Source organism: Rhineura floridana, chromosome 12 (assembly GCF_030035675.1).
Source record: "Rhineura floridana isolate rRhiFlo1 chromosome 12, rRhiFlo1.hap2, whole genome shotgun sequence".
Lineage (NCBI taxonomy): Eukaryota > Metazoa > Chordata > Lepidosauria > Squamata > Rhineuridae > Rhineura > Rhineura floridana.
This window is the reverse complement of record NC_084491.1, coordinates 36327639-36354003: the sequence shown is the minus strand read 5'-3', so window position 1 is coordinate 36354003 and position 26365 is coordinate 36327639. Positions and strand designations below refer to the sequence as shown.

Here is a 26365-nt window from a genome sequence, read left to right as displayed (position 1 = left end):
AGCCTTCTCTGCTTATGTTACTCTGCAAAGCCCCATCTGCATTGATGGAACCAGATCATCACCATCGCCCAATTTGCCTTAGGGTCAATTGAGCACTTTCCGAGGAGCAGATAATAAATTCAGGAAGGCTATCTGCTACTTGACAAAATCACAACATTATTTATTTTAGCATAGCTCTTTTGTTCCTTTGTGTGCATACACTTATTTCCTTGATCACTTCATGCTTGTTTACTACTTTGTTTGCACTGTGTAGGGCTAATGAGAGACACTCTGCTGAATCACTGGCGAAGATAGTGCTTTGTTTGCACCCCACAGAGCGATAACAAATTACACACAGTTAATTGGGTGGTATGTACATGCCAAAAATAAAAATTGACACTATTTTGACATTAATCATGACATTAATGCCTTCTTGTTAAGCTGACCCTGTTTTGATGGTGGTGTAATTAAAACACAGTTTAAAGTGTGAGTCCTGAGCAGCACCAAATTTGTTAGGAATCATATAGCCCCAAAGAACAATTCCAGTCAGTCATCTAGCAGAGAGATATGAATTTGTACCAGGCCAGCCTCCTGTTTACCAACTCTTCTGTCATAGGTGATGAGGAATTCCATGCAGGAGACTGAGGTCACTCAGTCCCTCCTCTGCCAGTCCAGCTGGTAGAAGGCACATTGTTCACTAGCCTGCTAAGAGTCTTGTAGCTTGCATTTCCATGCTGGCCACAAATGCAGGGTACTAGCCCCTTAGCAAGCTAGTTTGTGGGATCATTTACAAGGCTGTTACTTATTTTAAAATGCAAGTTCTATGACTCGTGCAGTTCATCTGGCAGAACAAGAAGCAGAAAGTCAAGGAAGCAAAATGGGACCTTTCCAGGAAACCTGAAGGGGTGCATCATATGCCAATCCATCCAAATGCTTCTTCAGTATAAACTGTAGCTTGCTCACACTGTGCGGCCTGGGAGACCAGGGTTCAAATCTCCACTTGGCCATGAACTGGGTGACATTGGGCCAGTCACTGACTCTCACTCTAACCTGCCTCACAGGGCTGTTGTGAGAATAAAATCGGGAGGGGGAGAACTATGCTTCTATGTCACCTTGAGCTCCTTGGAGAAAAGGTGGGATATAAATGTAACAAATAAATAAGCAAACAGTATCCTCATTGCTATGCTGAAAGATTGCAAGCTATCTGCAGTATCTGTAGATTGATCTGAAGACTGAACAGCACTTTAGATTTGTCATTTGGCAAAGCCAGCCTCCCAGTCTTACAAAAAAAGATTGTGTACATCTGTGAAACAGCAGCAGGTGAAAGAAAAACACCACTGTAAGGATACCAGAAATAGCCACATGACACATGGCCCCAGCACGCCAAGTGCTTCAAAATGAACTACTCAGAGAAAGTGGCAATCTTTCTCAGTACAGATTTCTTGATATTACTTCTGTACCCGGAAAGCTACAAAACTTCAACTAAACTGGTTGACTGCTAGCATGGAGTGCTTTACAACTAGGGAGGAGATTATTATAAACAGACATAAAACAACAAATGAGCATAAGCTATCAGATCATAAATAACCAAACCAGAGCTTGGAAAAGTTACTTTTTTGAACTACAGCTCCCATCAGTCCAATCCAGTGGCCATGCTGGCTGGGGCTGATGGGAATTGTAGTTCAAAAAACTAACTTTTCCAAGCTCTGCCAAAGACACTCCGCAAACACCAGTCTTTTCTCCCACAGGCCCAATGGGAAAAGGGGGCTGTGTCTTTGGATCCACACCCACACGTGATCACAGCCCATTTTCTTCAGTTTAATTTAAACTGGAATAGCTACAACCAGACAAACCAATGACATTGCTTAGAGCAGCCTTTCCCAACCGGTGTGCCTCCAGATGTTGTTGGACCACAACTCCCATCAGCCTCAGCCATGGCTGATGGGAGTTGTGGTCCAACAACATCTGGAGGCACACTGGTTGGGAAAGGCTGGCTTAGGGCCACACTCCATAGGCGTGTTCTGCAAGAGAGGGAGGAGGGAGAAATCCTCCCCTTTCCCCCACTGGGATTATTTAAATGGAATGATAGTAACATTTTAAATGGATTTAATCTGAAAAATGCTAAGAGAAACTGACTGCTTGTACTACCCAGTTGATCAGCTTGAATTTAATATGCCGGTTTATGTCTGTGTTTGGTATAGGTTAAAGCCAAATAAGTTTGCAATCCCAAACACACTTACTGAAGCGTAAGTCCCATTTCACGTAGAAAGACTTATCTCTAACCTCAGGGGTCAGGAATCTGTGACTCTCCAGATGTTTCGGAACTCCAGCTTCCATCAGCAAGGCCAATGGTCGGGGTGACGGAAGCTGGAGTCCAGCAACATGTGGGGGGCCATCACTGCTCTAAGTACACATGCTTAGGCTTGTCCTGTAAGGTTTATTCTGCCACGGTAAGTGATCATGTAAACCACAAAATACCAAAATGCATGGCCTAAAAAGAAAAACATTCAGGTACAGTAAACCTCTTCATTTCCTCCCACCTGCTCCAATATGTTATAAAGATGTACAACTTTTATAATTTCAAATGGTAGAAAATAGAAATCAGTAGAGGGGCTGCCAGATTGCAACTTGGGGATATTGCTTGTCTGTTTAAATTTTCTGATGCAATGGAATACTATAAAGCTGCTGAAACGCCAATCTTTCCACTGGTTACTTCACTCATTCTCAGTTCCTGTCTGCTGTTGGATCAAAGTAGAGTTCCTACTTGCTACACCAGGCAGGAGAAAGCACTGGGCAACAAAGCAGGAGCAGGATCGATGTGCAATGTACAGCAGATCAATGGGGATTAGAGAAACTCATGGAGGAGAGGGCTATTAATGGCTACGATGGCTACGTTTTACCTCCACTGTCAGAGGCAGTATGATTCTAAATACCAGTTTCTGGGGATCACAAGTGAAAAGAGTACTGTTGTACTCAAATCCTGCTTGCAGGTTTCCCATAGGTATCTGGCTGGCCAGTGAGAGAACAGGATGCTGGACTAGATGGGTCCTTGCCCTGATCAAGCAGCCTGGCTCTTCTTACCTTCTTAATGTTTAAAAGCAACAGGATCTCTGAGCTGCATCCTGGCAACTCAAGGTGGGGAGGGGTGCTGTAAATGAAAGCAGGTAACAGGGAGAGGCAGCCTTGTATCTAACAAGTCACCTAGTAACCATGGGTGACAAGGAATTCCAGGCAGGCAAATGAGCAGGATGGCAGAGAAGAGAAGCTCCAGCCAGCTTACTCCGTAGAAGGCAATGTTTTTACTAGCCTACTAAGAGGCTACTAGCCTAAATTTCCATGCTGGCCACAGAGGGTGTGTGCATTTTCCCTCTTCTGTAGAAACACAGGCTACTAGCTTCTTGGCAGGCCAGTAATATATATACATTATATATACTGCAGGCTAGGAACTTTTGTGGGCTCAATTTCAAGGCTGAAATAGCAAAAATGAGGGAGGATTGGTCAGGTTACTTTTGAACCACAACTGAATTGGTAGTAACCTGAGCAAGGAACTGGATCATACCCACTGGACACACCTTTCCAAAAAGTGATGCTTCCACTGGCCAGGCCCCCTGATGTTCAGTGAGAATAGGCTCTTTCTGTATGCACACCCAGAACCCTTGGCTAATCACAAATTACTGTGGCATAAGCTGTGTGTTTGTGTGTGCACAAGTGGGGGAGGTGCAGACCTGGTGGTGTGGGGCAGAAATTTTTCCAGTGCTTAATTTTTCTGCGAGCAACTAGCCCAGAGTCATCCAATGAGCTTCATAGCTGACTACAGCATGATCTGAACCCAGGTCCACCTGATCTGACACTTGCTTCATGACACCATGGCTAAAATCCATCAATAGTTCCATCTTCCATGAATTTGTCTAAAACACATCTTGTGGCAGCAAATTTCATTAAGCTAATTTATGCCAGCTGTGGCCCTCCACATCTGGTTAGGCTCTAACTTTCATCAGCCCCAGGGAGGTTGGATGGTATAGCCCAGCAACATCTAAAGGGCCACAGCTTCCCCCATCTCTCTTCTGCACACTGTGTGAAGAACAGTTTGATCTGCAGTGACAGAGCAGGTAATTCCACTTATTTCCAATTCAGATAAAGCTTCACCTGCTCATTTTTGCACATCACATTTTTGTTAAAAGCACAAGGGGGGGGTTGAAGAGAACTATGGAGTGTAGAACATTTATAGACAACCGGCCAAAGGGTTATACTTTATTTTTGATTTTCTGCTAGAATTCACTTTAATACATAATCCTGAATAATGCTTTTACTTTTTTTACTGATGTATATCTATATTGTTGATTATGATGACTAGATCTTAAATTGTATATGAAATGCTTTCTCTGTTGTACACCACCCTGAGGGCCCAGGCTACGGGCGGTATAAAAATTTAAATAAATAAATTTAATGGGTCGTGGAAAAATACAAGGGTTTCATCGCACTTATTTATTTGCGTGCTTGAAAAGAAGGAAGGGAACCCTTGTAACAAAATGTGTTAAAAGCACAGGAGCAAGTGAGGTTGGGTTTTTCCCCAGGTGAGTTGGCAACCTTACCACTGGAGTACATGTGATTTGGAAATGGGAGAGAAAAAGGAGTCTAGACGAATAAGATGAAAAGGTGACTCCAGGGTGGTCTTCCTTTAAGGGGGGGGGTCTCCCCAGGGCGAAGAAGCCTGGATTTTCCACCCCCTCCAAGTAGCTCCTATTGGTGGATGGAATGGGGGCGTGTTTCCCAAATATGGGCAGAGGCGGAGCCCTCCTCAACAGCGGGCGGGGCCAAGCTGTGGGTGGGGCGTTCCCGAACGGGAGGGGCGGGGCCTGATTAGCATAGCTCGCCCTGGCCCCGCCCCCTTCTCCTCAGAGGTTTCTCTCACCTGCCCAGGACGACGATCGCCAGCACCACCAAGAAGAGGCCCCCCAAGAGCCGCCGGCGCCGGCGCCCCCCACAGCTCCACATGCCTCGAACGCACAAGCCCGGCTCCTCCGTTACCAGGGACTCCAGCTCTCTCAACCATTGGCGGCGCCGTTACTAGCACGGGCTCCTCCCCAGGGAGGAGGGGCGGGACCTTCGCTCGCGTCGAGCTGCTTCGAGGCGATTGGGCGGCAGTGTTCCGAAGGAGGCGGGGCTTAACTTTCCTTCCTGATTGGGCGGCATCCCCGCCGGTTATTCTTTGCTTTCCCGCCCTGGTGTCCCTTCCCACCTGTTCCCTGCAAGGGTCTGCCTGCCCGGCGCGGTGCCAAACCGTGCAAAAATGCGATGCGAAAGGCTGAGTGCGCCTGCCTGGAGGTTTAGGGCACACTCCTCTGGAGTGGTGGTTGTTGTCGTTATTAATATTAGAATTTTATTTAGACCATTTATATTCAGCTTATAAACTCTAAGCGGTGTGCAACATAAGTCAAAACATCATAAAACAGCATATTCCAAAAAACCCCACGATTGGTAAAATACTATTAGTATCAACATATAATATAAACATATACAATTTAAGTACAAGAAATACAAGAAAAAATAATAACAAACGGTAGACTAAACAAAATATTTCCGAGGCTTCAAGAAAAATCAAGTTTTTTAAAAAGCATATTTTTAAACATAGTAGATTAAACGAAATAAATCAGCTCATTTTTTTAATCACAGTGTAACAAAAAGCAAAACAATTAAAACAGCCAGCCCCCTTTCATTTAACTACAGTAGGGCCCCACTCATACGGTGGGTTACGTTCCAGACCCCCACCTAAAAGCGAAGCCCGCCAAAAAGCAGAACTCCGTCAATAAAATGGCACCCAACACCTGAAAAACACCGTAAAAGCAGAACAAGTGCCATATGAGTGGAGCCTTACTCTAATGTTAGCAGCTGTATTAGCAGAACACCAAAAAATGGGGCCCTACTGCACAGTTGAAAATAGGTATCATTTAGTTTACTCAAACAGACCCTTGCAAGATCAACACCTTGGTGTTCTACCATACCAACATTCTAAACCAACACACCCAAGCTTACTATTTTTGGTTATGTGCCTTCAAGTCGATAATGACTTATGGCGACCCTATGAATCAGCAACCTCCAATAGCATCTGTCGTGAACCTACAAGCACTCACATAATTCAACCTCACATCCTAATAAAAGCACACTCACATATTCATACCTTGAGGACCACTCAAAGCTACATACATATAGCCAAATAATGCACATGCACTCTCTGAATAAAACATTAATACCAAACACTCCCCTTGGTCTCTCACTTAAGGGGTAGAAACTATCCCCACCAGGCTCTCACCCTGGGGGTATAGAAACCACTTTTTCCAACATAGTAGACAATGACATTTCCCTCGTCTCTCAACGGAGGAACAAAAGCCATTCAAGTATAAAATTTTCACCCTAAAGAATTTTATTACCCGCCCTTCACCCAGAGGTCCCAGGGCAGGTTACAACAATTTTAAAACACATAATTAAAAGTTAAAAATAACCTGGATGCCGCGGGGGTGCACTCTGCACATGCTCAAAGGCTGAGTGTGCTTGGGCTCTCCAATTGGGTCCCCATTTCGGTGGCTGCCAACGTGCTCCATGGGCTGCAGCACATGCCTTTAGTCAGCCTAAAAGGTCAAACGGGCACCAAAAAAAGGGAGGGAGATTTTTTTCTATAATAAATGTCATTATTTGGGTTTTTTGTAACAAAAATTTAGGGGGGTCAGAAAAAAATAGGGGGCACCCCATAGCCCACTCTGGCAATAGGTCTGCTGGAACAGGTCACTTCCACCTCCACCCCCAGGGAGTTGTATTTTTCACAAGGACAGAATGTAAGTGTAACTGGAAAGGATGACTTTTCCCTGGGATGGTTGGAGTGTACTCTGCACAATCTCTGAAGCCGCTCTCTATCACCACGGTCACAGTGCAGTCCTGTTCAGCATGTTTACTAAGACAGAGTTCAAAGGGACACATGCCTGGCTGATGCAGCCAGCAGAATCAGCCAGCAAAGGTTTTCACAGTTCTAGACAGCTCAGGCTTATCCTACTCCTCTAGAGACAAAGCTTCCTGCACACAGAAAGCTAGTGTCTCCGGCTAGTGTAGAAACCCTCACTGTTACATGCTAGATTTCTACATAGAGGGAACATTTTGTAAGAGCATGTGGGTGCACGCACACAGAGGGGAGCCATCAAATATGCAACCCCCAGCTCCAGTCTGTGGCAATACCTTATCGGCAAAACTTGAGCAATTTTAGACTCTGAACTTAATAATAGGAAGCCCCAGCCCTCCCGCTCTGTAATGTGTATGACTTCACTTCTAAGTATGGTAAGCCAACTCTGCTGCATTTCAGGGGCCTGCTCCTCATTCTGCGGCAGGAAGCCCGAGCCTGATGGCATCCCTGTTGACTCCATCTCCTTAAACAAACTGATCTTTGCTCCATAGGAGGTTTGTTTAGGATTGCAGCCTTCCTGGTGACCATGCCAGAGTTGAATTGAGTTAGTTGTAAACCTCTTCTGCCCAGAACTTCCCCATCTCTGCACTAATGGAGAACCTGTATTGGGGTATAACCTGTTTCTGTTGCTGTCCTGCAATTGCAAGGAAGTAAAAAGATTGGCATGCTCAGCAGCGCTACAGTTGGGAATTTTATTTATTTATTATTTTATTTATATCCCTCCCTTCCTCCCAGCAGGAGCCCAGGGTGGCAAAAAAAAGCACTAAAAACACTTTAAAACATAAAAACAGACTTTAAAATACATTAAAATAAAACATCTTTAAAAACATTTTTTAGAAGCTTTCAAGACATCTTTTTTAAAAAATGGTTAAAAACATACTGTTTTTTTAAAAAAGGTTTGAAAAATATATTAAAAAGCAATTCCAACACAGGTGCAGACTGGGATAAGGTCTCAACTTAAAAGGCCTGTTGAAAGAGGAAGGTCTTCCATAGGCACCGAAAAGATAACAGAGATGGTGCCTATCTAATATTTAAGGAATGAGCTGTAGTGGAGGGCAGTGTTGAGAGGAGGGAAATATATGACTAGGTATGCACCATCCACTTAAAACACATTCCTCCCTCCCTCCCCCCCAAAAAAATCCTGGGAACTATAGTTTACCCCTCACAGAGCTACAATTCCCAGAACAATTGCTTTAAATATATGGTGCCACTCCAGAAAGAAAGAAGGGAAAAGCAGGGAGATTGCTCTGTCCTTAAAAGATTCAAGGCATAGGCTCATGCCGCAAATTTGCATATGCTAATATATATGCACAGATACAGATTTAGGCTGACTTTTGGAGGGAAAAAGCTACCCTGTAAAGCAACTTTTTAAAAAAAGGGTTTTGGGAGAAGGGCAGGAGAAATAGGATTCGGCCCCTTCTCCTTTTGCTCAGATTTTGGCTGGTGTTCACGGTCACACTGCTTTGCACCCTCTTCTATAGTTAACAAGATTTATATACCACTTGACCATCAAAACCTCTGTCTAGATAAATAAAAATGAAAAAATTGAAATAGACACCAGGACTGCCTTCAAGTCACTTCTGACTGATGGAGTATTCATGGTAAGCGGTATTCAGAGATGGTTTACCATTGCCTTCCTCTGAGGATGAGAGGCAGTGACTGGCCCAAGGCCACCCAGTGAGCTTCATGGCTGTGTGGGGATTCGAACCCTGGTCTTCCAGGTCGTAGTCCAGCACCTTAACCACTATACCACACTGCCTCACTTACATAAATGAAGGATATACTAAAATTACCAATTAAATCAGATGTTAAAAACAAGTTAGCCTAAAAAAAAGTTCAAACTAAAATCTGCAGTTTTAAAGATATTCATTACAAAATAAGATTACATATTATAATGCATGTCAACTTTGTTAGCTGTTCTTTTCTCTCAGCAGATAATGGACTCTAAAGATATATCAGAATGTGCTGCTAAGTGTTTTTTTAAAGGATTTTATTGTTTTATTCCATTGCTTTTGTTTAATATTGTATTGCATTATATTATATTTTTGCAGTTTTATTGTCATATATACTGTATTTGTTATTTTGCAAATCACTTAGATACTATCTTAAGTGGTACACAAATATGTGAAATAATATGTTTAAAACTGTTATTTCTTTTAGGATTGAAGAGCGGAGTCATATGTCCTATAAATAAATAAAAACTCTATGTAAGAAGCGTTCAAAAGAAACACCTTTCTGCATAAAACTTTAATTCTGGGAGGGCAGGTGTTAAAGCATGACAGTAACTATTCCTCACATTTCTACTGAGGTGGGATGATGCATTACTAGGCAATCCTTCAGATCAAGGCCTTGCAACGCCTATTTCTGTTATTAGGCACACCTCTTTGGTACAGGTGTATTTGCAGCAGCTCTGGTCAAAGTCCAAGCAGATGGTCCGCAGAAAAATCTCCCCTCCCAAGTCTCTGGGTTGTAGCTAACTACTTTTTATTCAGAGCAGGCCCACTGAAATTAACAGACCTAACTTAGCCATGATTATTAATTTCAGTGGGTCTGTGCTGAATATGACTAACATGGAATACAACCCTTATGTTTGTATATTGACAACTAGCTAGGCCTCATCTACACCTTACATTTTTAGAGCACTCATATGGCTTTAAAGTCTTGGCTCCCCCCAAAGAATGCTGGGAAGTGTAGTTTGTTAAGGTCCTGGGAGTTTTTAAGAGACCTCTATTTCCCTCACAGAGGTGCAGTTCCCAGAGTGGCTTGACAGTTAATCCCTTCCCAGGAAACTGACGCTCTGTGAGGGGAATAGGCATCTCCTAAGGACTCTCAGTCCCCTTAACAAACTACTATTCCCAGGATTCTTTGAGGGAAGCCGTGTCTGTTTAAAGTGGTATGATACTGCTTTAAGTGTGTGATGGGGACGGAGCGCAAGATTCAATTGCCAGACCATTTTGCTTCTGTACACAGAAAGTGGTTCGCTGCCATCTTGTCCTTTGCATCAGGCAGTAGTATGTCTTGGGCCAGCCCTGTCTGGGGAACAACCGCAGCTGAGATCTCAGAAATGGGGAAAGGGGCTAGAGGGCTTCCCTGGAGGTTAGACGTGGGGCTTCACTGCCCTGCCCACTTCATTGCTCTTCCCCACAGTAGGCAGAACTAGAATAAATTATGTAAAGTAGGACAGTTAAAAAGAAACCTGATAATTTAGCCCCTGGTGCAGAATTTTAGTTTTTCAAAGTGGAAGCATAAATGTAAGTGTTAGTATTAACCTTTCAAGCAGGATGGCTAGCCTTTTTTGGCCCAAGGGCCACAATGACCTTTGGTCAAGCTGATCTGTCACATGCACACAGCCACAGGTCTTATACAGACAGACATGCACAGAGGCCACCCCCAGCTGATCCAAAAGAAAAAGGCAGCAGAGAGCTCAGGAACATTGGAGGCAGTCTTATATTGGGTCAGACCCACTGGTCTCTGTAGCTGAATATTGTCTACACTGGCTGACAGTGGCTCTCCAAGGTTTCAGGCAGGAAGGAGGAGACTCAGCCCTACCTGGAGATGTCAGGGACTGAACCTGGGACCTTCTGTATGCAAGGCAGATGCTCTCCCACTAAGCTACTACAGCCCTATCCCAAATGGCCTATGTCCAACTTTACAACCTCCTATTCAAATGGCTATCTTGGTCCAAGTCTGGGTTAAAAGATATAGAACCCTAATATGGGAGAGCAGGAATACCGGGACTGCAGACCAAGCAAGCATACAGGTCACCTGGTCACAGACTTCACCACTATGGTGAGATGGATTGTATTTCTATTTAAATTATAGTCAGCATTTCTCAATCTGCACCTACACCTAAGATTATGCAAATCTATCTTCTTTGAGGATGCATTTCCTCTTTATTGGTGATATATATGTGGCCACCTTATACAGGCTCCAGCTGCAAGTGGACCATTGCCGGGGCAAATCCTTAAAACACTGAAGATGGCATTCAGGGCAGTGGGAAACCTGATGCAAGGGGTGGTCTGATGTCCCTATCTCCTCCCAGACACCGTACCTGGGGCCCACTGCAATCTGCCAGCCCTGCAATGCTCTCAAAGGCTCCTTAGAGAGAGAGGATGGACAATACATTTAATAATAAATGAAAGCTAAAACAGAAAAGTGCAGTACAAGGCAGTTGCCTCACCAGCAGGGCGTTTCCTTAACCAAAAACAGTGACCAAACAAAACGAAACAGTAAGAAATCACAATTTATTGATTCCAGTGCAGAGAAGTAAAGAAAAAGAAAATGACCTGGATCAGGACTCTGATCCTTTGTGCTACTGGGTTGCTGAAAATTACCAGGTTGTGTGATTCTGTTGTGCATCAGCAGGCTTTACTGCTGCAACCAAACTGATCTGAGGGTAAGGGTGATTAGCATCGTCTGAACGATGATGGGAGACAGACCGAGAACTTCATCGGAGGTGGGTCGGAACAGGTGGGGAACCTATAGTCCTCAAGATGTTCTTGAATTCCAACTCCCATCATCGGGGCAGCACCCAAAAGGGGAGGAGTGAGTGAGTGGCAAGGAGCTCATCCCCCCCCCAGAATATTTCACCCACCTAGAAATACACTGTGACCCTTCTGTGCCACCTGAGATTTTTTTTTTTCTGGTGCCATTGCTAATCAGCCCCAGCCAGCACAGGTGATGTCAGGAATGACGGGAGCTGTAGTCCAACAACATCCGGATGGCCACAGATCCCAGACCCTCAATTTACTGTAGGGGTAACCTAACCTGTGGCCCTCCAGCTGTTGCTTAACTACAATCTCCCATCAACCCTGACCATGGGCCATGCTGGCTGGGGCTGATGGGAGATGCCAGGAACATCTGGAAGGCGACAGGCTAGCCACCCCTGGTTTAGTAAGAGCAAAGAGAAGAAATCTCTCCCCCTTCCCTGTCAACTTGACCTAAAAAAAAAAAAGATATATTTCTTGAAGGAAAAGGCAGAGCTTAAAAGGCCTTTGTGGTTTTCATATGCCCTCTCTGGGGAAAAGTGTAATCTCCAAGACATGTAGACTTAACAAGAGGATTATTCCTTTCCTCCAACCTGTGCAAAATCCAGAATGGATTTTCTCTCTCCCCCTCTGTGGCTCTGGTATCAAAGCCCATCAACAGAGTATAGCCACCTCTGGGAGTTCACTTATGATGATGCATCAATGATACAGACTGGTCAATTCCAACCAGGGCTGCATTTCTTTTGGAAGTGCAGCAAAATGGACTACCGCTGGCATTTATAAGGACAAAGGCTCTATTTAACATTGCCCATCCCTGCCTCCTTGTGGCAATTCTAGCAAGCACTGACTGCCACACAGTGTGTTTCAAGCCATGCCCATGGGGCTCAGATAGGCGGGCAGTGGGAAAAGGAAGCTATTTTCCCTGTGCCCCTTCCCCTCCCCAAAGCACATCTCCGGCCTTCATTTCCAATTCATGGCCACCAAAGCAGTGTGGAAGGCACAGAGTCTGAAGACCAGCTCCTGACGCTATGCCTGTAACAAATTCCTGGCCACGATCATCCTCATGACTTCGTTAGTACCTATAGTCAGCAAAAACAGAAGCAGAAAGAGAGATGCATTTGTCAGCAAGGCAAATAACTGAGTATTTGGTACGCACATTGCAAGAGTGGCCAATCCAGAACAGATTTGGAATCCTAAGAATCTCAGTCTTCTTTCTTTCAGAGAAAAAGCAAGACAATTTACGACCCTCACAGGTGCAGAGGTTGAAAAAAAAAAATGCAGACAGTATCTGCTGATGACCCAGAAATGCTGCCTGCTGCCATCTAGCAGTAAGAGTCTCAAAGCAGAAGGTTTTATAGCCATTTGTTAACTCAGAATCCGTCTCCCGCAAGCACTGAGTCACACAATCAAATCAGCACACTGAGAACATGGTCTGGCAAGGCCACGGCGGAGCTGTTATACAATTAGTTCATCCCATGTGTGCAGTTCTGCACATTAACTTGGCTCTCAACGCAAACAGGGGAAACTGGAGAGCCTGGTGTACTTGGCCAGGATTGCAGTGACCCATCTGTGTAAGAAGCTAGAGACATAGGAAGTGGCCTTATACCGAGTCGGGCCATTGGTCCCTCTGACTCAGTGCTGTCGACACTGCCTTACAGCGGCTTGCCAGGGTTTCAGGAAGGAAACATTCCCAGCCCTACCTGGAGAGGGTGGGGATTGAATCTGTGACTTGCTGCATGAAAAGCCGATGCTTTGCCACTGAGCCGCCGTCACTGGAATGAGATGAGTGGAGGCCAAAGCTGCAGGCATCATCTCACATAACTCACCTTCCAAAATCTGGTGCACTCGGATATCTCGCACAAACTGTTGCACGGCGTAATCCTTCAGGTACCCATAGCCACCATGCATTTGCAGGGCTTGGTTGCAGATCTATGTAGGGCAGAATAAATTATGAGTCAACCGCTAAAGCAGCAAATGGAGAACAGCCAGCCTCTGAGCTGGATGCTGCCCCTGGGACCTCCCCATCCGGCTTCCACCTTTCTCTTGTCTAAGTTGGGCTAATTACAATCAGGGGACTATTTGCAGGCAGGGAGAGGAGGGCAGTTCATAGCTGGGGGTGGAAGAATTAAGCTTCTACTCCTATTTGCTGCAACTCCCCCCGCCTCGAAAATGCTCCCCCCATCCCACAAGTGAGCTTGAAAAAAAGCCTTCCACTGCTCCAAAAGGAGGCTTTTTTGGAACTCTAACTGTTGCAGAGACAGCAGAGCAAGCTTTCTGATAAGTGCACCCTTCTATGACTGTATGCAATCGACAGGAGGATTGTTTCATCTTGGGAGTGGATGCTTTTCTCAAGCCTATCTGCTGGGGGCGCAGGGAGAGAGAGTAAGAGTCTAAGTGTATGTGTGCGCGCACATAAGTGTCCATGCGTGTGTTATGTGGGTGGTCACTTTGGCCATGCATGCTCATTTTTTGCCTTGGCCACACCTCCCACTGGAATGCAGCAAAGGAGGATTGTTGAAAAGCAAGAAGACCCAGTCTAAGACTCCATAGCAAAGCAGAACTATCAAATGCTGGGTTTAAGAGCCAGTGTGGTGTAGTGGTTAAGGTGCTGGACTACGACCTGGGAGCCCAGGGTTCGAATCCCCACACAGCCATGAAGCTCACTGGGTGACCTAAGGCCAGTCACTGCCTCTCAGCCTCAGAGGAAGGCCATGGTAAACCCCCTCTGAATACTGCTTACCATGAAAACTCTATTCATAGGATTGCCCATAAGTCAGAATCGACTTGAAGGCAGTCCATTTCCATTTTCAAAAACCATACCCCTACAAAGCAGAGAATAGATCCTCCAAGAGTTTGGAGTCCTCTGATACTCAGCACTGCTCACAGCCTTTTTTTTTTTTTTTTTTTTAAATGTCCACAAACAGCTTTGGGGACACTCTCCCCCTATGCCTTTTAACAAAAACTCACATCAGCCAGGATGAAAATGCAATACTGCCACCTAGTGGCCAAGTGAGTCAACTACAACACAATAAACCTTCCCAATACTTGAATCAATTATATTCTGGTTCTGGGTTACCTTCTACTTCATTCTCTGGGATCGCAACATCATCAGACTGAAGCAGCAGCCAGCAAATAGCAAACTCGCTGCTCCTTATGCCTGTTCACAACCGCTACTTCCTGCTGCTGCTGCTGCTGCTGCTTAGTATAACAGCAGCTGTGGTGAACAGGGGCAGAAGTGAGCTCTGAGCAGCCTCAACCAACACCAGTGAGCAAAAGTGGCAAGTTGATGCAGCGGCTGCAAGAAAAATCAGCGAGCAATAGAAACAGCAATATGCCACAGTGAACTTGCAACTGTTCAGAGCTGCTATTGCAGTGAGCAGAAGAGAAAGCACAGGTGACATGGGAGGGGTCAAAGCTCAGTGACAGCGCACACGCTCTGCATGCAAAAGGCCCCAGGTTCAATCCCTGGTATCTCCTGGTAGGCCTTTAAAAAAAAAAAAAAAGAGCACTGGCCAGACTATTGGTTCATCTAACTCAGTACTATCTACACTGACTGGCAGCAGCACTCCAGGGTTTCAGGCAGGAGTTTCTCCCAGCCCTACCTGGTGATGCTGGGGATTGAACTTGGGACCTCCTGCAAGCATGTATGGCCCTTCCTGGGCTGTGCACTAGAAATCAGACTATGAATAGGGCAGCTTCGTAGAAAACTAAAACACATATAAACCATAGGCTTAACCCAACTGAAGTTTTTAATGCAGTGGGCTTGCTGCTGCTCTGTGCCTGCCACTGTTCAGATGCTCACCGTGGCTGGATCAATGGCAAACACCACCAACAGGGGCGGTTCCTTGCTGCACCTGCGCTCTGCAGACACAGGGAGCTGCAACATCAGTGAGCTCTCGCTGTTGCATTTTGCTACTGCTGTCACTTGCCTCCGCAAGGAAAGATTTATTTGAATGGCTTCTTGCTGTGGCTAAGGCATAAAAATCAGGGGTGGAGAACTTTCTCAGCCCAAGGGCCACATCTCCTTGTGGAGAAGCTTCCAGGGGTCGCAATGCCAGTAGTGTGTGTCACCGAAGGCAAAAACGAGCAGATCAATGGATGTGACACTTTTCTTTGTACAGTAGGCTACATTCCAGCCACACAGAAGTTGGAGGTTTCTACCCCCATCTCCCCAAATATCTCTCCAAGCAAGGAAGAAACATCATCATAGGTCAGGGACACATTCCAGCCAAGCAGAAGCCCTTGAAGAGGGCATGGCTCAGGGCTGGGGGGAAAGGTATGGCCTGGGGAGAGTTCTGAGGGCCAGATATAGATGCTTGGAGGGCCACACTTAGTCCCAGAGCCTGAGGTTCCCAACTCCTGGCATAAAATAAGTAGAGAAGGCTATATATAAGTTTATCCGTCAAAACGCATTGCGAACCGAGAACAAGTCATGAAACATTTTCATTCTGCATCCCACTCAACATTCCCCTGCAGGGGTGCAAGGCAAAAGAAGATCCGTTCCTCCGCTCTTTGCGCCATTACTGATTGATCTCAGTGGGGTACCTCTGAAAAGTCTCTGAACGTTTGAAGGCCCCTGATTTAAACCAACCAGTCAAACCAGCAGGTCTCGATCATTTGAAGAACGAAAAACCACGTTCTTTTGCACCCGCGGCAATCACACTGGTTAAAAAAGAAGGCTTCGCCTACCGCAAAGCACTCATCTGTGGCAAAGAGCTTGGCCATGGAGCACAGAGCCACGGCGTCCTCACGCTGCTTCTGGAGTGCCCGGGCTGCGTTCCGCACCATGAGCCGCGCAGCCACCAGGCGCGTCGCCATCTCAGCCAGCTGGAACTGGAGGTACTGTCAAGAGAGAAGCAGGAAAAAAGTGAGCAAGGGATTGCTCTGGTCACCGACCCACAAAGTGGCCCCGTTTCTCCTGCAGCTGGTGCTGTCCTCTCCCGTTTCTTCCCAAAGGAGAGCCAAGGCCTGTTTCTCTGTCAAAAGGCTGTAGCTTACGGGTACAGCAGCTGCTTGGCCTGCAGAAGGTCCTTGGTTCAGCCCCTGACCTCTCCTGGTAGGGTTGAGAAAGTAAGGATGGAAAGATCTGTCTGTTTCCATTCTGTTTCTCATTTTTCCAATGTTAAATTCAGTTCTCTACATTTCTGCAGCAATCTGCAATTTTTTTAAAAAAAGTCTTCATGAAAATTCTCCACTATTTTAGTGCAAATTTCTCCAAATAAACACATTTTTGTAAGCAGTTTTGAGAAAAGTACACATTTTTGCCAGCCATTTCTCATCACAACATGCCATTTTGCATGTTATTTTCACTCATGCGTTCATTTTTATGCACACTTTCCCCTAATATATGCATTTCTGTAAATGTTGTTTAGTTGGTGAACTGCATCCCAAAATTCTAACAAATGAGAATTTCGAAGGATGGCTGTGTTTCAGTTCTCATATTGTTTCGGAAATTGTGAATTTGATAAATTTTGCTTGAAATGCAAACTGAATCGAAATTCTCACCCATCCCTATGGGAAAGACACCTATATGAAACCTTGTAGTATCAATGTAGACAGTATTATGCTAGGTGGGCTGATGGACTGACTCAGTATGAAGCAACTTTCTAGGTTCCCCTAGTGCAATCACCAATGGTCTCTGTTTTCACTCACCTACAATGAAATGGACATCCAGCTTCTGCCGTTCTAGATTCCATCCAGTCAGAGGTGCTAGAGCAAGTGGAGTTTTGTTTTGTCTTTTAAAGACGGGGTTCCCAAACTGTGATCTACAGCCCACCAGTGGTCCGCAGGTTTCATCCAAGAGGCCTGGAGCGTGTCCACAGATTTGTGGTTGAAGACAGGAGGCAGCACCTCCATCGCATTAAATATCCATATTTGATTTTAAATCACAGTTTTATTGCTTCTTTTGTCTCTTATATTCTATTCTACTGTATTACAGTTTTAACTCTATGGAATTCAAATGGCGATGCAATAAAATGTAGGATATATGATATAAAAGGAGAAGCAGTAAATACACAATTTAAAATCATACGTCATCTAGCACAGGGCATTACAATTGCTACAATGGCAGAAAAATGATTAAGTGATCCACCAAGGCCCTCAGGAATTTTCAAGTGGTCCATGGGGGGAGAAATGTTTGCAACCACTGTTTTACACCAGCATTACCAATATATTATATTCACCTCCATCTCTGTATTTATTTATAAAAGTATTTATACGCCACCCTCTTGCAAAACATCAGCAACAAAAAAAAGTTAAAAGAACAATCATTAAAATGACTGGCTAAATTTTGCCTCTAGCCAGCAGGATAGGTATTAGGAACATAAGAACATAAGAAGAGCCTGCTGGATCAGGCCAGTGGCCCATCTAGTCCAGCATCCTGTTCTCACAGTGGCCAACCAGGTGCCTGGGGGAAGCCCGCAAGCAGGACCCGAGTGCAAGAACACTCTCCCCTCCTGAGGCTTCCGGCAACTGGTTTTCAGAAGCATGCTGCCTCTGACTAGGGTGGCAGAGCACAGCCATCATGGCTAGTAGCCATTGATAGCCCTGTCCTCCATGAATTTGTCTAATCTTCTTTTAAAGCCATCCAAGCTGGTGGCCATTACTGCATCTTGTGGGAGCAAATTCCATAGTTTAACTATGCGCTGAGTAAAGAAGTACTTCCTTTTGTCTGTCCTGAATCTTCCAACATTCAGCTTCTTTGAATGTCCACGAGTTCTAGTATTATGAGAGAGGGAGAAGAACTTTTCTTTATCCACTTTCTCAATGCCATGCATAATTTTATACTATGATTACACATTAAATTTATATCCCACCCTTCCTCCCAAAGGAGTCCATAACAGTAATTTCAAAGGTTCATCCATCAAATGCCTGGGTAAACAAGAACATTTAAAATTTCCTCCTGAACGTTAATAATGAGGGAGACAAATACAGTACACCTCTCTTGGGAGGGCATTCCACAAACAGGGAACCGCCACTGACAAGGCCCTGTTATGGGTCAATGCCAACCGGACAGCAGTCAACAGGGCCTCCCCTGCCAATTGTAGGGTCCGAGATGGTTGATATTGGGGGAGCACTCTTTTAGGTACATGAGTCCCAAACCATTTGTATGCTAACACTAACACCTTGAACTGAGCACAGTAGCTCACTAGAGGGGCAGGTGGGATACAGGCTTGATTCCACACAATAGCCAGACACACAGGGTTTTCCTGGTCCTAGACAGGCGTGTCATAACTCTCCCACTGCCTGCACCATTTGCGGGTCATCCATATTTTCAAGCAAAGGGAGAAAATGCCACAGCTACTGCAATGTCAGCTCTTCCCAGCAGGGCAGCGCTGTGGAGAAAGTCGAGAGAGAGAGCGGGCTGTCTGCTCCATGTTCTACAGCAGCGATGACTAACCAACCTCTGACCCTCCAACACGTTACTGAACTACAATTCCCATCAGCTTCAGCCAGGACGGTCGATGGGCATGGGGCATGATGGGAGCTGTAACTCAGCTATATGTGGAGGGCCACACGTTAGCCACCCTCCAACCAACAGGAAGGTGGGCCAGACGTTAGCCACCCTCTGACCAACAGGAAGGTACCATTAAGAACACAGAAAGCTGCCTTATACTGAGTTAGACCATTGGTCCATCTAGCTTAGCATTGCCTACACTGACTGGCAGCAGCTCTTCAGGGTTTCAGACATGGAACCTTTCCCAGCCCTACTTGGAGACACCGGGGATTGAACCTGGGACCTTCTGCATGCCAGGCAGATGCTCTACCACTGAGCTACGGCCCAGTTTCAGGTTGTCATGAGATGAAGTCACCTGACTGCTAGCTAGGAGCTCCCCAAACTGCTTGCGGACGTTAAGGTGATCCCGAGCCAAAAGGACCGAGGCGTGGGCAGCACCCAGAGAACAAGAGGCTACAGGAGGAAACAGAGAGGAGAGTCCGTTACGCATGGGAGTGCTGGTGTCGCTCCCTCCCCCCAGTCCCCCGGGTGACCTATTCCTCCCTTTGCTGCTCTTACCAATGTTAATCCTCCCTCCGTTCAGGCCCTTCATGGCAATGTTGAAGCCCTGCCCTTCCTCCCCCAGCCGGTTGGTGGCCGGAACAACGCAGTCCTCAAACATCACGGCGCGAGTCGGCTGGGAGTTCCAGCCTACCTGCAGGAAATAAAACAGGGGCCCCCTTGCACTCACGACCTCAGATGCTGCCATCGCGCCTTCAGATGTCAAGTGGCCGAGAGGGGGGGCACTGCGGCATGTCCTGCAGTGCAGAAGCGGCCTCTTTCGCTTTCAGTGCCCAAGAACGCCAGGTGCCCTCCCTCGCTTACCTTCCTCTCCTTTTTGCCAAAACTCAACCCGGGAGTGTCTTTCTCCAGCACCAGGCAGGAGACGCCCTTGGGGCCCGGCCCTCCTGTCCGGCACATCACCACGTACAGATCTGTATCGCCACCGCCACTGATGAAGGCCTAGAGCAAGAAGGGCAAGAGACAACTGATGGCTCAAGGGGTGCGGAGGAGACGGAAAAAGTTTACCCAGTGCCCAGCCAACCTTGGGAAGCGGAGAAGTCGCCATCGGGGGCCTGCGCACCCAAGACCCTTGGGATTCGAGGAGGAGAGACGGATTGGGGGAAGAGCAAAAGAGAAATGTGACATGAAGAGAAACGGGAGGTAAAAGCAGGGAGGTCAATATGTGCATTCCACAAGAGCCCCGCTGGATCAGACGACGTGGCCGTCTAACCCAGCATCCTGCCTCCAACAGCAGACAGCTAGATGCTTTCAGAAAGTACACAGGCAGGACATGCAGACACCAGTCCTCCTTCACTGTTTGTGGGGAAGGGCCGTAGCTCAGTAACAGCGCATCTGTCTTGCTTGTAGAAGGTCCCGGGTTCAGTCCCTGGCATCTCCAGGCAGAGCTGGGACAGAACCTTGTCTGAAACCCTAGAGAGCTGCTGTCAGTCAGTGGAGACAATACTAAGTCAGACTGGCCAATGTCTCAGTATGAGGCAGCTTCCCATGTCCCACATTCAGTGCCAGATCCAGGTTTTGCAGGACCTCTTGGGTGAGATGCTCTTAGTAAGCCTGTTCCTCTGTGAATTGGTCCATCTCCTCCTTACCACTACTCACCACTGCCCAGTCATTTCTCCTTTCCCTCTGGGCCCAATTCCCACAACCACCCAGAAGGAGGGTGCAAGGAAAGAGGAGGAAGGCACCCCATCTCCTACTCTGGCCAATATTTGCACGTTGGAGAGGAGAGGGGAATAGGCAGCGACTACAAGACAGGAGGAGGATTGAGGCCTGCAGGGTCTACCGTGGGGTCCCAGCATGGTTGCAGGCCCTGGCAGGTGCCCACATTAGATCTTTGGAGATAGACTGCCTCTGAACATAACAATTGCAATCATCAATAGGCCTATCCCCCATGAATTTATCCAGCCAAACAGTCATCTCTACTGCGGTAAGAAGTGGAGTAGAGGCTTCTATTCCCAGAGCAACATTCAGAACCAAATAAATATTATTATTATTAAATGTTTCCTTGCAAAGCACTCCAAAGCAACTTACAGTAAGATTTAAACCAATCACAACAAACTCATTAAAACAACAAACACAACACAACCTACAAACAAAATTTTGTGTAGAAAGAGCCGGGGGGGGGGTTGCAGCAGAGAGACAGGAAAATATACAGTATTGCATTTGGGGCATCCACAACAATGATTACTTGGAGCACAGAAACATTCAGAAGTGGGGGATGAGAATATTCTGGAGGGTTCATCAAGGAAATTATTCTGACTGGACCTGACCCTGTTCCTACAAGCTGAGAACACTGAGGTTCATCCAGGTTTGGTTGGACGAAGTTTGCAGGGAGGTTAGACGACAGTGGCTGTTTATCCCGCATTCATTCCAATTTGTTTGCAAGAAGTTTGGACAATGTCGCATCAAGCGTCAGTCCACCCTCTCCAGTGCATTTCCCTGTCACTTCCCTTATCACAAAATGTCCAGTGTTTGGCCGGGATGGGGGGAGCAGGTTGGTTGCACAAGAGTACCAAATGAACTTGAATTGTGCAACCTGAATTTGCTGCATGTGGCTGAATTCCCACCCCCAAACGGCAACAGTGTAGGAGCACACCGGAGAGGTAATACAGAGGCCTTCTCCCACGGCCAGTGGGTTTCAAGGGGAGAAGAGCTGGTACCTTGGAACCGTTCAGAATGTAATCGTCACCTTTCCTCTTGGCCGAAGTTAGCAGAGAAGCAGCGTCACTTCCACTTCCTGTTTGGGAAAGAAGGGGACAAGAATTATAACTGAGATCCTGAGATTCCTGCCACTCTTGTCCAGATTCCTTCTTAATCCCTCCCCTCCCCACCCCCACCCCATCAGTTCCAAGCTTCACGGACAGAACTGTTGGCTACCAAGCTTGGCTTGGCTCCCAATTTCTCATCTGAATGACCTTTGGCTGGTCACTCTGTACGGATTTCTGAGTTTAAAAAAGCAACCCATGCCTCAAGCAGCGCCATCCTGGGTCTCAGACATGGAGCAGGCACGGGGTGCCTTTGGGGGCACCTGGCAGAGCCACTACAGCAGGCTGTAACTGAAGGAGGAGAGAAGGGCCACAGGGCCACTCTGTTGGCACAGCAGAGAAACCACCAGCTTTTGGCTCCGCCTCTCCTTGAACATTTCCATCCTATTAGAACACTGTTCTTTGGCTTTGGGTCCCCAGATGTTGTTGGACAACACCTCCCATGATCCCTTGACCAGTGGCTAAGCTCATTGGGGATGATGGCAGCTGTCGTCTAAGAACGTCTGGGGCCCCAAAGTTAAAGAACAGTGCATTACAACAACTTGTAACTAAGAAACTAAACCTGAGTTTATTTATTTCCTCCTCCCTCCCAATCCACTTTCCTTTAATGTCGTGTCTTTTAGACTGTACACTTGAGAGCAGGGACTGCCTTTTTTTGTTGCTCTGGAAGCATTCTGCGGCTGAAGGGCAGGTTTTTTTTTTTAAAAAAAACCCTTTAAATAAATAAATCTCTCTCACCTGGCTCAGTTAGGCAGTAGGAGGCAAGTTTTTCCATGCTGCAAAGTGAGGGGCAGAACTTGCGCCTCTGTTCCTCCTTTCCAAAGGTATCAATCATCCAAGCACACATGCTGCAACAACAAAATGGCTTCACAATGTGGACACACGCCTTAAGGGTACCAGTGTTCTTTCTGCAGCACGTCTGCACCTGATACTCACTTGTGGATGCTGATATAAGCAGTCGTACTGACACAGCCCGTCGACAGAGCCTCAAAGATGATGGAGGTGTCAAGCCGGGACAATCCGGAGCCCCCCACATCTGGCCTGACGTAGATCCCACCAAACCCCAGCTGGGCTGCTTTCCGCAGAGTCTCCATGGGGAATATTTCCTGTTTAAGATGGACAGCAAAAGTATTGCATCTCATGATCAGAACTAAAAACCCATTTGAGCTTTTATTGATTTTGCTTTTCTTTAATATTTTCCCACTCTCACTCTTCTATATTTTGAATATTTACTTACTTGAATAACTGTCCCTTAAGAATTTATTTAGGAGAAGTCTATATCAAGTAGAGCAGTGGTTCCCAACCTTTATGAGCATGGGACCCCCTTTATAAGCTGAAAATTGTTTGTGACCCCCTCCCCCCAGGGAGGCAGACTGGTTGCCAAGAAGGAAAGGGGAAAGCAGCCTTTCTTTGCAGCCTTGCTTCTTTTTGCTCCACAAAAAGCCCTCTCCTCTCATTCTAAGTAAGGGTTTTGTCAGTAGCGGCAGTGCAAGGAGACAGGAATCAGTGATAGTAATCCCCTCTTCTTCCTGGTAGCCCCACCCTCAGCCTCCTTTGGCATCTGCCATGTATTTTATATTATTATTTTATTATTTATGTATTAAATTTATTAGTCGCCCATCTGGCTGGTTGTCCAGCCACTCTGGGCGACGTACAAGATAAAAAACAATACATTAAAACGTTAAAATTTAGAACCATAACAGTAAAAACCTAACCCACCCCAAAAGCCTGCCTGAAGAGCCAGGTCTTCAAGGCCCGGCGGAAGCTCATCATAGAAGGGATGCCTGCCCTTAGTGCGCCTGAAAGACGCCCTGGCGCTTCAGAAAAGGCCTCCTCTCTTGTTTGGAGCAAGGAGGAGGTGTCATCTGCAGCGGCAGTGGAAAGCAGGCAGTGTCGAGGGAGTGAAGACTTTTTTTTAAAAAATAATAAATAATTCCTTTCTTTACTGTTCACGGCCCCCTCTGGATTACTTCACGGCCCCCAGGTTGGGAACCACTGAAGTAGAGGGTGCCTGTATTATTAATCATAGGAAAATGGGAAGATGCCTTCTATAGTCAGAGAAGAGGTCAGATCTGGAAGTGGCCAACGCTCCACAGGCCATATCTGACAAGAGAGCAGTCGACAAGTGAGATGTCATATGGCAACAGGCGGATCCAATCCTGCCAGAAAGCAGCAGAATTTGCATTCAGCACCCAAGTTAAACAATACAGACTGCAAGTGCTGCTGCTAAGGAAGAATTGGGAGTGCATGGCTTAAATTCTAGCTCGGTAGTGGTTATACTGCCTTGCAGAGACTCTCCAGGATTTCAGACGGGAGACTTTCTAGCCCTACTTAGAAATGCCAGAGTGAAGACCTTCTGCATGCAAAGTAGATGCTCTGCCACTGTGTCACCTTGTTTGGTAAAACGGTGAACTCAACAGAGTTTTCATTGATTTATCACCTGCCTTTGAAGTAGTAAAACTGAAAATGGGCACACACCAAAAATTCATCTGATGTGCCCTTTGGCACTGTTGAAAGAAGCATAAGGTGACTTGCCAGTGAATAGACAGGCGTTATCACTCAGAGACCAGGAAAGGTCATCTTTACCATTTTCTTTATTTTTGCTAGCAGACAGCAGAAATAAACAGTGCCAAGCCAAAATCAGCAGTGGCAAGCAACAGCATGCTTTCCCCATCAGTTTTCTTGGTGGGACATTATCATTCTGTAACATAAGGAGCTATCATATACCAAAACAGATCTTTGGTCCATAAAACTCAGCATGGTCTACCCTGAGCTTTTACCAGCCCTAGGAAGATGGCAGAGACTGAACCTGGACCTTCTGCATGCAAAGCTGATGTTCTAGCACAGACCTACGGTCCTTCGCCTTAACCTCTGTACCACCACACTGGCTTTAGCTAAATCCTGTCCTCCGAACGAAAATAAAAATCCAGTCCTCATGGTTCTAGATAAAGGGATGATTCAAATAAGAAGCTGCCATGTTGAGTCAGAGCAGTGGTCCATCACACTCAACACTGACTACTCTGACTGGCAGCAGCTCTCCAGGATTTCAGACAGGAGCATTCCCCAGCCTCCTGGAGATGCTAGGGGCTGAATCTGGGACCTTCTGCATGCAAGGCAGCTGCTCTGTCACTGAGCCACAGCCCTTCCCATCGAATCTGGCACCTCTGTGCCTAGCAGCCTTCTCACCTTTTCATCCCACTCCACCATATGCGGGGCCATCTCTTTGGCAGCAAAGTCAAAGGCCACTTTTTGGAATTCTTTTTGCTCCTCAGTCAGACCCACAGCAGCTGGAAGACAGAAGAGGGAGGGAATCTTTCAAGGCAGAGGCGAGAAAAAGGGAAGGAGCGGGTTCCAAGAGACTACTTTAGATTTGATAATAATATATTAGTTTGTTTGGAGCATTTCTATCTGCCTCTTCAAGCAAAAAGTCTCCCAGAGCAGCTTACATACAGTCAAGTAAAGCAAGACATCTCCTGCCCGCAGGCTTACAATCTAGAAGACACGGCACAGAAGGGAAAAGGGGCAGGGAGGGAAGAGGAGTAAATGAAAAGTAAAGTAAGAATTCTTATAATGACCAGATGGAATGGAAACAGTTCAGGGACAGGAGCCACCTGATGGAGCAGGTCTTTCAGCATTTCCTGTCCTTCCCACAGCTTGTTGGGATGGCTGCTAACAAGGGAGAGTGGAGGCCCAATCATCATCACCATCATGCTCAAAGTTACCCAGAATCTTCAGGGAATTTTGCAGATGTTGCAAAATCAGGTCACGTTCACCATTATTACCAACTGGGGGATGTGCTGGGCCACTGAGTTGGTGCCCAGCTAGGAGCAGGTGCATGGAGCGGAATTCTCTGCATTGGGGAAGGGCTGTAGCTGCATAGCAGTGCACCTACTTTACATGCACTAGGTTCCAGGTTCAATCCCCAGGGTCTCCAGGCAGTACTGGGAATAGGCCATGCTGACTGGGACCAATGACAGTCTGTAACAGGGCCTCCGTTTTCTCAGTCCATCCTCTCCCTCCTGCTTCTGGCAAGTCTCCTTTTATAATGTCATGGCAGACAAAACTCGAGTAGGTGAAGCATGTCCCAATCACTACATCTCAAAAACGAGAAATACACCAGCCTCCCCTCCAGCAGCGCATCTCCGTGCAGAAAATTAGTAGCAGCTGTTGCTCTCGTCACCAGTACGGAGAAGTTCAACCGGTGGTGCCTTTTCCCCGTAGTGTGTTTCCACGCAGTGACCAACATGACCTATTGAACTTAGGCCTGACACGCCTCCGTTAAAAACAAGAGACCACAACCATTCACTTTTTTAACAACAAAAATGTGGAGGGGAAGGCGCTCACAGTCAGACACATCCCACTTCTCCCCAAAACCTGTCCCTAATCCTCAAGTGCGCTCTCAGGTTGCCTCCCCTGCCTCTTACGGTCTATGCAGGAGGCAATGCCTCGGCACCCCCATGCCTGCTTCGTTCCAGGAGTCCTCCTCAGCTGGGCCCCCAGCCTGCAGCAGCTTCTCCAAGCCATAGCAGGACGCTCAGCACAGCAGTCACCAAGGCACACAGAAGGAGTGTCTGACAGCCGCTTTGCATTGCGGGAATTGTAGTTTTAAGCTCCACAGGCTTCCTCCAAAGAAATTCTCCTTCTGGCTCTCTCCAAAGAAACTACAATT

The 26365-nt window shown here is 46.5% G+C and overlaps 2 protein-coding genes and 1 non-coding gene across 4 annotated transcripts in view; all 3 read right to left on the bottom strand.

Moving 5' to 3' along the window:
• Positions 1-5076, bottom strand: part of GLB1L2 (galactosidase beta 1 like 2) — a 77927-nt gene extending 72851 nt beyond the window's left edge. Inside the window, exon 1 of the mRNA XM_061593009.1 lies at positions 4892-5076. Within this exon, the coding sequence (XP_061448993.1) occupies positions 4892-4974 (83 nt within the window). The 5' untranslated portion in view covers positions 4975-5076. The remainder of the gene's footprint in view (positions 1-4891) is intronic.
• A 6077-nt stretch (positions 5077-11153) lies between these two features.
• On the bottom strand, positions 11154-26280 carry ACAD8 (acyl-CoA dehydrogenase family member 8). 2 transcript variants are annotated; one of them, XM_061592835.1, is made up of 11 exons: positions 26121-26280; positions 24883-24983; positions 22633-22802; positions 22435-22544; positions 21592-21668; positions 19736-19873; positions 19430-19565; positions 19227-19324; positions 16105-16257; positions 13242-13344; positions 11154-12494 (listed from the first exon to the last, which is right to left on the bottom strand). In XM_061592835.1, the coding sequence occupies exons 1-11, from the start codon at positions 26218-26220 to the stop codon at positions 12442-12444; spliced, it is 1239 nt and encodes a 412-aa protein (XP_061448819.1). In that variant the 5' UTR covers positions 26221-26280; the 3' UTR covers positions 11154-12441. The 2 variants fall into 2 exon arrangements, with proteins under 2 accessions (XP_061448819.1, XP_061448820.1); XM_061592836.1 differs by lacking the exon at positions 26121-26280 and adding an exon at positions 25589-25868.
• TRNAA-GGC (transfer RNA alanine (anticodon GGC)) lies at positions 19127-19195 on the bottom strand. Its single transcript has one exon. It is a non-coding gene; the product is annotated as a tRNA-Ala (tRNA).
• Positions 26281-26365: the final 85 nt, after the last annotated feature.